Here is a 16032-nt window from a genome sequence, read left to right as displayed (position 1 = left end):
GACACAGAGGGGGCGGGTCACGGTGGCTCATGCCTGTAATCCCAGCACTTTGGGAGGCTGAGGGAGGTGGATCACCTGAGGTCGGGAGTTCGAGACTAGCTTGACCAACATGGAGAAACCCCGTCTCTACTAAAAATATAAAATTAGCTTGGCGTGGTGGCGCATGCCTGTAATCCCAGCTACTCCGGAGGCTGAGGCAGGAGAATCAGTTGAACCCGGGAGGCGGAGGTTACAGTGAGGGCTCAGAGCTGAGATCACACCATTGCACTCCAGCCTGGGCAACAAGAGCAAAACTCTGTCTCAAAAACAAAACAAAACAAAACAAAAAAAAAACAACAAAAAACCAAAAAGGCACAGAAGGAACTTATATGCATATTACTGAATGAAAGAAGGCAGTCTGCAAAGGCTACATACTGTATGAGTCCAGCTAGATGACATTCTGGGAGAGGCAAACTATGGAGACAGTAAGATCGGTGGTCGCCAGGGATTAGGAGGGAGGGAGGGAGGAATAGCTAGAACACAGAGGATTTTTAGGGTGAAATTCATATAATGCAGTGAAACTATTCTGTATGATACTGTAATGCAGACAGGTCATAACACATTTGTCATAGAACTTTACAGCACATGGAGTGAGCCTTATGTGAGCTATGGAGTGTGAGTGATGATGCTGTTATCAATATTGGCTCCACAACTGTAGCAAATCTCTACCACCAATGTTAATAACAAGGGACACTGTGTAGTGGGAAGAAGTTTTTGCTCAACTTTTTGTAAGCCTCAAACTACTCTAAAAAAATAGTCGATTAATTGAATAAGGGGGGGAGGAGTGATGCTTGGGATTGGAGTAGGAAGAAAATGCTAAGAGATTTGCATCCAATTTTGGGAACAGCAGGTGCTGGGATATGGAGGTGTAGATGGGGCTGGTGTTCAGGGTGTCACGGAGGTGGGCGGTGGCAAGCTGTGAAGGACCCGCAGTCTTAGGAATCCAGAGGTTTCCTGCAGCAAGGAGCTGTGGTTTGTTTTCATCCGTGCCTGCCTCAGGGATAACCCCTGTTGTTTCTGCTCGCAGCAAAGAGCTCCTGGGAAGGTGCTGCTGGATGCAGTTTGCAACCACCTCAACCTCGTGGAAGGTGACTATTTTGGCCTTGAGTTTCCTGATCACAAAAAGATCACGGTAGGTGATGTCAACTTAATGTTACTATTTTACTGTTTGTTCATCTTGGTGGGGGGCTGGGCAGGGGTGGTGAAATAATTGATGCTTTTCTGTGGTCCTGCAGAAATAGAGGGAAAAACACCAGAAAGCCCTCATTATTATGTTTTATAATGAACTTGCATATGATTAGCAAGTTCAAAGAGGGTACACAGTGATGACTTCCCTCCCACCTCTGCCCCCAGGAGCCGTTACCTTGTGAACACACACACGCTTGAGTATATTTCTGATAAATTGTGTGTAGATGCATCTGCAGACGTATATCTTTGAAATACACAAATGTGAGGAAACAGTATAGTGCCTCTGCTTTCCCTCCCTGCTCGGGGGAAATCTTTCCTTTTCAGCACATGGAGTCCATTTCCTTCTTTTTCATGGCTGCATGCCATTCCAACAAAGGCACGTGCCTCATTTACATCTTCCATTGTAAATGATGGAATACTTCACTCTTTACAGTTTTTTACTATTATAGATGTTGCCCCAGTGAACTGAGTACGTTTGTGTTTGTGCTCATAGCTAACTGTTCAGTAGTTCAAATCTAATGGCGCAGATTTACCCAATCAATGGGTCTAATCATTTTAAGGTTGTTAAATATGTGAGATTGTTCTGGAAAAAGGTTGCACCAAATTGAATCCAAAATGTAGAGCATAGCTTCCTGGTATTTTTATCTCTTTGGGTTGATGGCGCTTGCTTAAGCCTACATCTGAATCTACCTTTTATTAGGCAACTTTTGGGGCTTTAAGTTCATTGGCTATGTTTTTATTCTTTGATTCTATGCATACTGAGTTCCTGGAACTTCTACTAGTCCCTGCACAGTAGGTTGAGTAGTGAATGAGACACAGGGAATTTATCATCCAGGTAGGGAGCCCTGCAAATATAGGATGCGTGACAGGTGCTTCCCTGAGAGCAGTGGTGTTGGGCAGTGGGGGCAACAGGCACCATTTGAGTTCAGGAGATCCTTCTGCAAACCTGCAGCCCGGGAGACCAGTAGGACTTGATCTAATAGAAAGAATGTACCAGAGAGATGAGGCACCCCACGTACAAAAACCAGAAAGCAAGTGAGTTATTCAGGAGCCTGCAGAGAAGGCCAGAGGGGAGGGGGATAGGAGAAGGGCAGTGGTAGATGCAGTGAGAGAAGGAAGTTTGGAAGCTCAGCAGGGAGCTGTATGGTGAAGGACTTTCTATGCCATTGCAGGCAGGAGAAATAAGCCACATATGCAATTTTAACTTTTCTAGCATTATGTTAAAAAGGTCAAACAACCAGGTGAAATTCATGTTAAAAATATATGTTATTTAACCTCCTATATCCAGAAACATTATCATTTGAACACACAGTCTAAATAATTGTGAATGAGATATTTTCATGCTGTCTGTTTTGTCTGCGAAGTCTTCAAATCCGGTGTGTATTTGACACCTCAGCACCTCTGGGTTTAGACTAAGCCATGTTTCAAGTGCTCAGTCATCACATGTGGCTAAGGGCTTTGTATCGGCCCTCACAGTTGTATACCCAAACTAATGTGTTTGAGAAGCTGTTAATGCATTTAAAAGAGAGTGTGATATGATCTGATTTCTGGTTTAGAAAGAGAACTGTAGGCAGATTGGAATAGGACCAGACTGGAGTCAAGAAAGCCATTAGGATCTAGCGATGAGTCTGGTTGGAGATGGTGCTGGCTAGAACTCAGGGAGAGTTGAGGGGCTGGCAGGAGCTGGATGGATTCCAGAGGTTGGGGCTGGGGGCAGTAGGAGAGGATGTGATTGAATGAACCCTTGTGGAGGAGAGGGCTTGGAGTGGCTCATTTTTCCAGCTTTGCCATCTGGGTGGACAGTAGTGCCTGTCCCTGGGGAAGACCATGCCCAGGGGTGAAGATGAGTCCCATTCCAGCTTGAGGAGGCAGGAGCATCAGTGGCATTCAGTGGAGACGTCCAGCAGGCAGTGCCAGAAGGTGTATTTCCTGGAGCACAGGAAAGAGATCTGGGTGGAAATTTGGATTCAAGAATCTTGTGATTATTATGAATGTCGAAGCTCTGAAATGGGATGAGAACATTCACTGTGAAGAGAAGGTGGTCACAGGTGGGACGGCAGCGTCTAAGGGAAGAGCCGTCAGAGGCAGTGCAGATCTAGCCTGGCTCCGAGCAGAGCAGGTGGCGAATGAGCGGATCTGTCACAGGCCTAAAAATGAGAGGAAGTTGTATTTTCTCAATTTATTCCCACCTCCAAACACTCTGTCGTTTTCTAGTTTGTACTTCAAATCCAAGATTCCCTGACTCCCAGCCCTATTTGCAGTGTGGCATATGACCACAGACCTGCCAAATCTCATTCTGCCTTCTCCTATTCAGCTAACAATTATTTTGTGCCTACACTGTGTCTGGCATCAGACTTCACATGAAAGGTGAGGTAAAGTGACAGCTAGCAAGAAGTAGTTACGGTTTCCATTCACTAGGCACACACAGCTTCTTAAGAGAGTCCAGGAAACAATTAGAGTGTAGCAAGTTTTGTGGAATATTGTTTTATGCTCTTATTTCATGGTAAAATAATGATTCTCAAAACACCTGAAGATACTGTTATCTCATTATTTCTAACAACCCGGTTCTGTGCCTGCCTGAATTCCTTTAAGCTCCTGATGGCTTTCCTGACTCTAGTATTGTCCAGTTCCACTCCTGCAGGAGCTGTTTGTCTAAACCAGAAATCGGCAGCAGTGTTTGGGCATCACAGCTGAGGGCGCTAAGATTCTAAGAATTTCCCCATGTCTGAATCTACCAATTAGCTAATGGCACAGCTAAGATTCTGTGTTCTTCTGACTCCAAGTTCAGCGTCTCTTCCATTAACCATAGGTGCTTCTCTTTTGCTAGAATTTGTAAGCCTATTGTTCTTTCTAGGTACTGGGCAGGGCTGACTTCTTTCAAGTTGTTACCAGGCTTGATTTTTATTATTTCACTCCATTCTTACGCTGTTGTTTAGGAATGTATTCAACTGCAAAATAAAACCCACCGTTGATGACTTAAAGAAGTAAGTGTTTATTTGTCACATGTCACACAAAAGCCGTCGCATGAGTACTTCCTATGTGTGGAGTGTTCTAGTCCCTATGGGTGCAGCAGCACGCATGACCCACATTCTACAGCAGGGATCACACCTTCTTTGTAAAGGGCCAGATAGTACTGTAGGCCTTACAGGCCATGCAATCTCTGCTGCAACTATTTGAATCTCCCCTTATCATGCAAAAGCAGCCATAGATAATATGTGAATGAATACATGTGTTTGTTCCAGCAGAACTTCATATAACAGGAAGCCGTAGTCGGGCAACACATACTCTAGAGAGAGGTAACTGCCAGGCACCATGCTGGGTTCACATACAGTGTTTCATTTATTCCTGCAACGGTGCATTATAGCCCCTTTTTCTGACAAGGAAGTTAAGCCTTAAAGAGGTTAAGTCATTCTCCCAAAGGCACACAGCAAAGAAACAGGATTGAAGCTAGGATCTGTAGAAGTGCCCTGCCCTCAGTCATCATCTTGTTCTGACCATATCACTAAACTGACTTGACTCTCTGTTAATTACAGAATTCCAGCCTGAGCTAATTGCATATATATATATATATATATATATATATATATATATATATTTTTTTTTTTTTTTTTTTTTTTTGAGACAGTGTCTTGCTCTGTTGCCCAGGCTGGAGTGCAGTGGTGCAAGTTTGGCTGACTGCAACCTCTGCCTTCTGGGTTCAAGCAGTTCTCCTGCCTCAGCCTCTCCCGAGTAGCTGGGATTACAGGTGCCCACCACCATACCAAGCTAATTTTTGTATTTTTAGTAGAGATAGGGTTTCACCATGGTCTCGAACTCCTGACCTCAGGTGATCTACCCGCCTCAATTTTTAAAAGTTCTTTTGAGGCTGGGCGTGGTGGCTCATGCCTGTAATCCCAGCACTTTGGGAGGCTAAAGCAGGAGGATCACTTACGGTCAGGAGTTTGATACCAGCCTGGCCAACATAGCGAAACCTCGTCTCTACTAAAAATACAGAAACTAGCTGGGTGTGGTGGTGCACACCTGTAGTCCCAGTGACTCAGGAAGCTGAGGCAGGAGAATCGCCTGAACCCAGGAGGCGGAGGTTGCAGTGAGCTGAGATCATTCCACTGCGCTCCAGTTTGGGTGACAGAGTGAGACGCCATCTCAAAAAAAAAGTTCTTTTGACAGAATCGATCTGTGATAATCGAAGGGATGCCATAAATGACTGGAGGAATTATAGGGATTGCTGCCAGGGTCTTGGCTGTGTTCTCTCTCCTGATCTGGATGCTGGTTCCGTGGATACAGTCAGTTTGTAAAAATCCAGTGAGCTCTGCCTTAGAACGTGTGACATCGATAACTTCAATAATAGTTATAGATCCAAATGCAATGGAAGTTCCAAAATGCAATGAAAGCACACAGTAGCAGAAATGATGACCAAAAGGTCATCAGACAGAATCTATTTTGGAAGTGCCACAGGCCAGTCTTGCTTGTATGAACTGAGGAAGAGCATCTCACTTCACTTTGTGAGAATAGTAAGCACCAGCTGGATTTTCCCCTCCGGCCCAGACACAGTTGCTTGACAATGTCTCTTAGCATGCAGCCCAGTGTCTGGGATCCATTAAAGTGTTCCAAAAGCATTATTTATGGAAACTTGTTACCATCGTCATCTTCATTGTTACTATTTTTTAAATTGTGGTCAAAAACAACACAAAATATATCATCGTAACCATTTGTAAGTGTGTAGTTCAGAAGTGTTAACTACATGTACTTTGTCGTAGGGCAGATCTCTAGAATTTTTTTATCTTGTGAAGTGGAAACTCTACACCCATTGAACAGCTCCCCAGTTCCCCTTCCCCAGCCCCTGTTCTACTTTCTGTTACTGAGTCTAACTACTTTAGACACCTCGTCAAGTAAGTGGAATCGTGTGGTCTTAGTCTTTTCGTGACTGGCTTATCTCACTCAGCATCATGTCCTCGAGGTTCATCTGTGCAGTGACATACAACAAGATTTCCCTCGGTTTTAAGGTCAAATACCATTTCCATTGTGTGTATTCCCCACGTCTCCAGTATCCATTCCTCCATGGGTGGACCCTTAGATTGCCGTCACCTCTTGGCCATTGTGAGCCATGCTGCAATGAATGTGGGTGTGCCATCACTATTATTTTTTAATACCACCATTGTGACTATCATCTCTGCCAGTCTTCATTTGGGAGACTGTGCACCCATCTTCCAACCTGAGAAAAAGCATAGTTGGTTTCAAAATGCCCAATCATAGGGCTGTAACAACTGGGTTCACCCCATTTCTCTGTGTGTGATGCGTGGGAAACTAGTTTCCCCAAAGCACCTGGCATGTCAGGTTGTGAATCCTTGTCTCTAGGCAATAAGTTGTTGAATTTAGGCAGCTTGAATTTCTGCCCAGCCTTCTGTCTTTCTTCTCATCATTTCTGTCTTATAAATACCCAAGTCAGAGCCTTATTCATAGTAAGGATGTGAAGGAGTTTAAGGGGAAAATAAGTGTTTTTCATTGTCTAAGATGTGTTTCTCAAGATTGTAAATAAACTAGTGATCATTATGAAATAATTATGTTCTACGCTTAATTAGAACATAATTAATGTTCTAATTAAGGCTTGTCCCAAGGCTTGTCAATTAAAAGAGTTGACTGCAGTGCTGACACGCAAGCTTGGCCTGCTCTTGCCCTTGGCTCTTGTCCTGCTCTTGCTCTTGTCCAGCACTGTCCCTAAAGGATCACTCCACAACAGAACAGTGTTTTAATCAGCTGTTTAAAAGTATAGATGGAGCTTTCCATGGCAGAAACACTATTGATCATGGGAATCAAGACCCTGTGCTTAATACGGCTGCTAATTGGTACATAAAGTCTGAAGGCTAGGAAAGGGCCAGAAAGCCATTAGATTGCCACGGAGGCGAGCTCCGGGAACTAGCCAGGGGACTCCCTCGAAACGGACTTCGCAGCATTCTTGCTAAAACTGGACACGGAAGCCTGAGGCTGAGGCCTCATGGAGAAGAGGAGCCTGGCTGAAGTTCAGGCCTGGTGAGAGCCTTTGTTACACTCAACTGTGTCTTCACAGAGCAAAAGCATCCGTAGACGATGTGAAATGAATGGACCTGGCTGTGTTCCAATACAACTTTATTTATGGGCACAGAGATTTGGCTTTCATATAGTTTTCACATATCACGAAATGTGGTTCTTTGGATTTTTTTTTAACCACTGAAAAATGTAAAAGTCAATCTCTGCTTCGGACCTGTGCCAGAACAGGCAGTAGGCTGGCCGGATTTGGCCCATGTGCTGTAGTTTGCCAATCTCTGTGGTAGATATTTTATCACCTAAATTTTACAACGAGCAAATCCAGAGAAGTAATGTACCCAATCCTTAACAATGAAGTATGTAACCGGGATCCATACAGAGCCTCTCTTAGCCAAAGCTCATGTTCTCTATGTTGCATGTGGCTGCCTGTCCTCGGATCTCCTGTCAGAAAGAGCTGCACAAACCGTAACAGCAGAGATAGTTGTATACAGAAGATTTATCTCATTGGCCTACTGAGGCTAGCTGGAAAAGCTCTGCATTGTGGCTTGTAAATCTGTTTAAACATTCGCTTTGTCATTTAGCTGTTAGGTCGATTCTTAACTTCCTTGATTTTGTACTTCATCTGAGAAATGAGAGGAATAAATGACCATTTTACAAGGTTATTATGAGGGCTAATCAGATACTTTACAGTGATGAGCCCAGCAGGTCTCGTGGCACATAGTAGGCACTTAGATATCTGTTGTATTTCATTTTTGCAGTCTTAACTCAAAAACCAGTGAAGCCAGCCCACCACTGTTTTATTAAAATGACATTGTGGCTGGGCGGGTGGCTCATGCCTGTAATCCCAGCACTTTGCGAGGCCGAGGCAGGCAGATCACTTGAGGTCAGGAGATTGACACCAGCCTGGCCAACATGGCGAAACCCCGTCTCTACTAAAAATACAAAAATTAGCCGGTTTGGTGGCACGCGTCTATATTCGCAGTTACTTGGGAGGCTGTGGCAGGAGAATCACTTGAACCCAGGAGGCGGAGGATGCAGTGAGCCGAGATCGCACCACTGCACTCAAGCTTGGCAACAGAGCAAGACTCCATCTCAAAAAAAAAAAAAAAAAAAAAAAAAAAGACAATGCTCACTGGCCTGATAAAAAGAATTCTGGTTTCTTATAAATAAATACTGGTGAAGCTCCAGGAAGAGGATTGGCACCTTGTCATTCATTTTCTGTCCTCCATGCTAGGAGAAAAGCTTTGTCAATAGTGGGCCTGCTTTTGAGGGGCAGGAGGTCATGGAAACTGCAGCTCCCGGGGATGACAGGCATCCCTTGCTGGAGGTTTCTAGAACCCGCTGGAGTCAGACACACCTCCTTCATCTGTGCTTAGCCGCAGCATCTGCCCTCGCTTCTTCCTAGGGGTCTGAGGACCTCTGAGGTGAGGAAGAGCTTTTTAAGGAACATGGGAAGTGTAAAGGATGAAGAATGTCACAGGATTGAGGACAGCCTGCAGGTGTGGGAAGCCAGCAGAGGTGAGAGGCTGTACAGCGGCTCGGTCACCTCACGGGGCAGCACCATCTGATGGTGACTGTGTTGACAGGCAGGTCCCCAGGGGAGGCAAAGCTCCCCTCGAGCAGAGAGTCTGGGATGACAGGTCCCTTGGAAAATACAGCTATGGGGGATGCTCCAGCTCTCAGGTGGGAAGGAAAATAACTGATTTGGGGGCTTTGGGGGTTTTTGCTTGTTTAATTAATAGATTTAATATTTGTATTGCAGATTTAAGTTGACAACAAAATTGAGCCAAAAGTACAAAGGTTCCTATATATTGCTCCTGCTCTGTCCATACATACAGTGTCCCCCGTTACTGCCACCGTGTCTTAGTGTGGCATGTGTGTCCGCTGATGGGCCAGTGTCAATCCATTATCATTCATTCACTGCAGTCCAAACTTGACATTAGGCTTCACTCTTGCTGTTGAACATTCTGTGGGTTTTGACACATGTATCCGGACTTGCATCTACCACAACAGTATTACACACAGTTGTGTTACCACCCTAATCCTTCCCTGTGCTCCTCCAGTTCATCCCACTCTCCTCGTGAGCCCCTGGCAACCCCTGATCTTTTTCCTCTGTACTTTTAATTTTCTTTTTTTTCTTTTTTTTTTTTTTTTTGAGACGGAGTCTCGCTCTGTCACCCAGGCTGGAGTGCAGTGGCGCAATCTCGGCTCACTGCAAGCTCCGCCTCCCGGGTTCACGCCATTCTCCTGCCTCAGCCTCTCCGAGTAGCTGGGACTACAGGCGCGCGCCACCATGCCCGGCTAATTTTTTGTATTTTTGGTAGAGACGGGGTTTCACCGTGGTCTCAATCTCCTGACCTCGTGATCCGCCCGCCTCGGCCTCCCAAAGTGCTGGGATTACAAGCGTGAGCCACTGCGCCCGGCCTGTACTTTTTAATTTTCTGTACTCTTTGACACCTGAGGCCTTGTTGACTGGGGAGCTACTTCCCCTCCCCAGGCTAGCCAATTCTTAGAGATGGCAAATGGCTTCCTGTGAGTGTACCTTGTATTTGCCAATTAGCCAATCCAGAGCCCTATCCAGCCACCTCCTTCCTGCTGGTTCTCACACTGGAGGAGTCAACAGTCCCCTGCCTTAGAGTCACTCCAGGGCCAGGTACCCACAACCAGAGCCAGCCACACCCCAGAGCCCACAGAGATGATGCAGATCAGCCAGTGCTAAACCTGCTTACCCTGCCCAGCCTCGCCTCCCCACAGAAGCGATCCTCCCCTTGTTCCCCCTCCCCCTCCCCCTCTCCCTCTGCCTCCAGCCCAGCCCTGGTACTTCCTTGTGGAGTGGTGGACCCCCTCCTCCTGGGAACTGTGAATAATAAACCCTCTTCTGAATGGCAGTAGCCTGCTGAGCTGTTGGCCGTATCATACCTGAATAAGAAATGTGCTTGTGTTAGGCCATTCGTGTTGCTATAAAGACATACCTGAGGCTGGGTAATTTATAAAGAAAAGAGGTTTGGCCGGGCACGGTGGCTCATGCCTGTAATCCCAGTACTGTGGGCCAGTCATGAGGTCAGGAGATCAAGACCATCCTGGCTAACAGGGTGAAACCCCAAAAATACAAAAAATTACCTGGGCGTGGTGGTGGGCGCCTGTAGTCCCAGCTACTCTGGAGGCTGAGGCAGGAGAATGGCCTGAACCCAGGAGGCAGAGCTTGCAGTGAGCTGAGATCCCGCCACTGCTCTCCAGCCTGGGCGACAGAGCAAGACTCCATCTAAAAAAAAAAAAAAAGAAAAGAAAAAAAAGAAAAGGGGTTTAATTGGCTCATGGTTCTGCAGGCTCTATAAGCATGGTGAGGCCTCAGGAAGGTTTTACTCATGTCAGAAGGTGAAGGAGGAACAGGCATGTCATGTTGCAAGAGAGGGAGCAATTGGGGGTGGGGAGGCACCACACACCAACAACTGGATTGCCCATGAACTCTGAGTGAAAACATACTTATTACCCAAGGGGCTGGTGCTAAACCACTCATGAGGGACCTGCCCTCATGAACCAGTCGCCTCCTACCAGGCCCCACCCCCAGCACTGGGAATCACATTTCAACAAGATTTGGAGGGGACAAATACCCAAACCATATCAGTGGTTAAAGAAAAAATACATGGAAATATTAATATGTTTCAAAATGGATATACAGTTCTAAGAAGATGGTGGTGGTGGTGGACGCATAGTTTTTAGATCTTCTCAAACCCAAGGCCATACATTAAGACAGCTACTTAGCAAAATCAAAAACCCATGGACAACATCTGTGGCAAAACTAGATGCCAGAGTAAGTCCTAGATCCCAAAGAACAAGCAGCTGGAGACAGAACATCAGCTAGTGCCAAGGCCTGCACGCCGTGGGTGTCTGTTTAGGAAGAAATGAGGAAACAATAGGGCATCTGATGGGTGGGAGAAGAGAATCCTCAAATTGCCACTGGAAGTCACAGGGGAGTGGTTTGAGAAGAGCAGCTGGAATGGGTAAGGCCTAACAGGGCTGGAGCAGTTGTGCTCCAGTGACCAGTAGCTGCCCCTTGAGACAGGCCACCACTCAAGAGAGAATACTGAGAAGGGAGCCCAGATGGAACTGAGTTGGGACAACAGAGATAAATGACAGAGAAGGAGGGAAATCGAGCCAGGGAACTGGAGAAAGCACACTTCCACATCCTTCAACACTGTACAGAAACAATAGATGAGGAAGCTGTGGGAGCTTTGAAAAGCTACTCTAAACCATGACTACTTCTAAATAGGTTAGGAAACAATTTTCACATAAAAATGAGTAACAAAAATGTATCAAGGTTGTAATGATATTTAAAAAACAGAGACTTCAATGTGTTCTTCCTGAGACACCACGTTTGGCCTTACCAAAGGATCCAGGTGGATCTAGCTGCCAAATTGCAGAAACTACAGAGAAGATGATCATGTTGAATAGTACTGTGAGCGTGCAGTCAGCAAAATCCAAACTCCAGGAAACCCTCCAAGTCAACAAGTGAGGAAAAGAAAGAGATGGAAGAGGAAGCTATAAACAATATAAACTCCTGCCCTCTACAAGTAACCTCTGTGCAGAGTTTCAGAGTAACTGCATATGTTTGTAATGTTTTATTTCACCACATGATGCATCTTTATACACTAGAGTTTAGTCTTAAGACTAAAAGACTAAGCAGTTTGGGGGTGGGGGCACCACACACTTTTAACCAGATCGCCCATGAACTCTGAGTGAAAACGTACTTATTACCCAAGGGGATGGTGCTAAACCACTCATGAGTCTCAAGACTACAGTGGTTTAGTCTTAAGACTAAACTCTGGTGTATAAAGATGCACCATGTGGCGAAATAACACATTACAGACTTATGCAGTTACTATGAAACTCTGCATAGTGGTTACCTGTAGAGGGCGGGAGTTGAGTTTGGAAGGAGTTGACCAGCAGAGTTCGATTTCTTGACTTGGTTGATGGATACAAGAGTGTTTACCATCTAATAATTAACTAAGCTATACATTTGCTTTGTGCAGTATTATTATTATTATTACTTTTTGAGACAGAGTTTCACTCTTGTTACCCAGGCTGGAGTGCAGTGGCGCAATCTTGGCTCACTGCAACCTCCACCTCCCGGGTTCAAGTGATCCTCCTGCCTCAGCCTCCCAAGTAGCTAGGATTACAGGCATGCACCACCATGCCCAGCTAATTTTGTATTTTTAGTAGAGATGGAGTTTCTCCATGTTGGTCAGGCTGGTCCCGAACTCCTGACCTCAGGTGATCCACCTGCCTCAGCCTCCCAAAGTGCTGGGATTATAGGCATGAGCCACCACGTCCGGCCTGCTTTGTGCAGTTTTAAGCATCTGTTTATTTTAATATTAAATATTTTTTAAAGGTTGAAAAGGAAAAAGGTATACAGCAGAATAAGCAAATGATAGTTTAAAGGGTTGTATAGCATTTTGTCTATAGTTAACACTATGTTGCATGCTTAAAATTTTGAGAGGGTAGATCTCATGTTAACTCTTCTTACCACAATTTTTAAAAGTTCAATTAACCATAATACCCATGTGAAATCTTTTGAAATGAGTCATTCGAAGCTAATGAAAATTAAACAAATGATTTTAAAATAGTTTAAACTGAGTAATTGATGTTTTACAAGGGCCATGCCTGAGGTCTGCTGAATCCTGTTTAAGAAGTAAAGATTGCAGATATTAAAGCTTCCCTCCACGTCAAGGCTCCCTGAAACCCCACACATTGCATTGTAATATTGTCTTGGTTTGATTCCAAAACTTCCCTTTACATTTATCTCTAATACCAAATCCTACTTAATGAGTTCAGTACACAAGTGCACAGGGATAGCCTGTACTACATTTGATTTTGTAGTTTGGTTTACAGATCTGTCGTTAATTTCTTTTTCATTTAAAGCTTTTTTTTTGTAAATACGTAAAACCATATTCTACGATTTTCAGTTCAAATCTTATTAAACACAGATTCCTTCACTAGATTAGTGTTGTCAAAAAGGGAAGGTTGGGGGGAGGGGGGTAGTAGGATAGATTAAAAGAGACTTAGATGACATAACCAGATATGAAACATGGTCCTGGTTTGGACATTAGTTTTGACAGATCATCAATAAGGATATTCTTTAGTTAATTGGAGGAATTTGAATATTGCCTGAGTATTTGATGAGAGGAAAGTTTACAAAATGGAGAGGTAAAAATCTTTGAAAAAAGAAGTAGTTGGCCGGGCACGGTGGCTCACGCTTGTAATCCCAGCACTTTGGGAGGCCGAGGCGGGCGGATAACGAGGTCAGGAGATCGAGACCATGGTGAAACCCCGTCTCTACTAAAAATACAAAAAAATTAGCCGGGCGTGGTGGCGGGCGCCTGTAATCCCAGCTACTCGGAGAGGCTGAGGCAGGAGAATGGCGTGAACCCGGGAGGCGGAGCTTGCAGTGAGCCGGGATTGCGCCACTGCACTCCAGCCTGGGCGACAGAGCGAGACTCAGTCTCAAAAAAGAAAAAAAAAGTAGCTGATAAAACAATTTTGAAAAGAGTCTGGTAGGATTCTTATTAAACTAAATATACCCTAATTTTTTTGACACAGCAGTTCTACTCCTAAGTATTTACGTAAGAGAAATGAAAGGTTATGTCCATAAAAATAAGAATATTCTTTGCAGTTTTATTCATAACCCCAAACTGGAAATCGCACATGTGCCATCAAGAGAAGAATGGATAAACAGACTCTGGTATACTACATTATGTAGAGGGAAAGAAGTCTCAGACAAAATTATATTTTCATTTATCCAAAGTTCTTAAGCTTTAGGTAATGAGCACTTGAAACATAGCTAGTGCAAGTTGAAATGTAATCTAAGTATGAAATAGACGTGGAATTTCAAAGAGTAGCAAAGCAAAATATCTCATTAATCATGTTTTTATATTACATATTTAATTGGTAATATTTTGCACAGATGGGGTTATATAAAATATGAAAAAAATTTTAAAATTTTATTTTGGTGACCAGGCAAGATGTCTGAGGCTTGTAATCCTAACACTTTGGGTGGCTGAGGCGTGTGGATCACTTGAGCTCAGGAGTGTAAGACCAGCCTGAGAAACATGGTGAAACCCCTCTACAAAAAATACAAAAATTAGCCAGGCATGGTGGCTCGCACCTGTAGTCCCAGCTACTTGAGGGGGCTGAGGCAAGAGGATCACTTGAACCCAGAAGGTAGAGGTTTCATTGAGCCGAGATCGCGCCACTGTACTCCAGCCTGGGTGACAGAATAAGACCCTGTCTCAAAAAAATAAAAAATCTCATTTTGGTTTTTAAAAAGTATATGAATGTTTATATTCATACACGTCATATATAATGAGAGATCTGGAAATATATGTACTAAGGCAGTGGTTCTTAAAGCATGGTCCCCGGACCAACAAGCAGCATCCGTATCACCTGAGAACTGGCTAGGAATGCACATTCTCAGGCTGCATCCCAGATTAGGAACTCTGGGAACAGGGCCCAGTGGTGTATGTTTCAACAAGCCCTTACTTAGGGCAATTTTAATACATGCTCAACTTTGAGAACCACTTCCCTAAAGTGTTAATGATGATCTCCTAATGGTGAAAAACATATTTTTAAAAATTTTGCTTATTTGAATTTTCTAATTTCCTAGATTACATATGTTTAAATAGTAATAGATTATTTTTTAAATTAATAGGGTTTTTTTTTTTTTGTGGCATCCCACAAAGGTTGATTTCTTTGTGGCATCCACAAATTGTGTTTTCATTTTTAGTACTTCCTCATTTCCCCTTGGTTTCTTCTTTATTTAAAAGTATGGTATTTCGTTTCCAAATCTATGGGAGATTTTTCACAAATTCTTCAATTGTTGCTTTATAATTGAATTCCATAGTGGTCAGAAATTGTAGTGCATATGACATGAAGCTTTTAAAGTAATTTACTGATAGTTGTTTTATGGTCCAGAATATGTTGGCAAGTGTTTTACATGCACTTGGAAAAGACTGTGTGTTCTGTGTTGGGTAGAATTTTCAATATATGTCAGTGAGGTTATGTTGGTTGATACTGTTGTTCAAATCTATTATTTATTTTCTGCCTACATACTAATATTGAGAAAGAAATATTAAACATCTCTGTAATTATAACTGTTGATTTGTCTACAGTCATGCGTCACTTAACGATGGCTATATGTTCTGAGAAATGTGTTTTTAGGCAATTTTCATTGTGCGAACATCACAGAGTGTACTTACACAAACAGGTGGTGTAGTCTACTGCACACCTAGGCTATATGGTTGTCTCTATAGCATATTACTGTACTGAATACAGTAGGCAATTATAATGGCAAGTATTTGTGTTTCTAAACTAAAATAGGTACAGTAAAAATACGGGATTGTAATATATACCACTGATGTATTATGCTCCTGTTCTTGACTGAAATGTCATTACGCGGTGCATGACTGTTTCTCCTTGCAGTCTCATCAGTTTCCTCCTCATCATGTATTTTAAAATTGTTATTAAGCATATAAGTATTTAAGATTGTTTTGTGCTCTTGACTAAGTGACTCCATTATCATTAAGAAATTACCCTTTTAAAATTTTATTTATTTATTTATTTATTTATTTATTTATTTTTGAGACAGTCTCACTCTGTTGCCCAGGCTGGAGTGTAGTGGCACAATCTCAGCTCACTGCAGCCTCTGCCTTCTGGGTTCCAGCAATTCTCCTGCCTCAGCCTCCCGAGTAACTGGGACTATACAGGTGTCCACCACCACGCCCAGCTAAT

General features: G+C 43.7%; 1 protein-coding gene across 7 annotated transcripts in view; it reads left to right on the top strand.

Annotated features, from left to right (window-relative positions):
• The window catches only part of FARP1 (FERM, ARH/RhoGEF and pleckstrin domain protein 1), a 317789-nt gene that overhangs the window by 207532 nt on the left and 94225 nt on the right, over window positions 1-16032 (top strand). For all 7 annotated transcript variants that reach the window (XM_063618950.1, XM_063618951.1, XM_063618948.1 and 4 more), the window contains exon 3: window positions 1067-1171. In XM_063618950.1, the coding sequence (XP_063475020.1) occupies window positions 1067-1171 (105 nt within the window). The remainder of the gene's footprint in view (window positions 1-1066; window positions 1172-16032) is intronic.

The sequence above is a fragment of the Symphalangus syndactylus genome, chromosome 15 (assembly GCF_028878055.3).
Source record: "Symphalangus syndactylus isolate Jambi chromosome 15, NHGRI_mSymSyn1-v2.1_pri, whole genome shotgun sequence".
NCBI classification, from domain to species: domain Eukaryota; kingdom Metazoa; phylum Chordata; class Mammalia; order Primates; family Hylobatidae; genus Symphalangus; species Symphalangus syndactylus.
The sequence above is the reverse complement of the archived record's forward strand: the minus strand, read 5'-3'. Positions and strand labels throughout refer to the sequence as shown.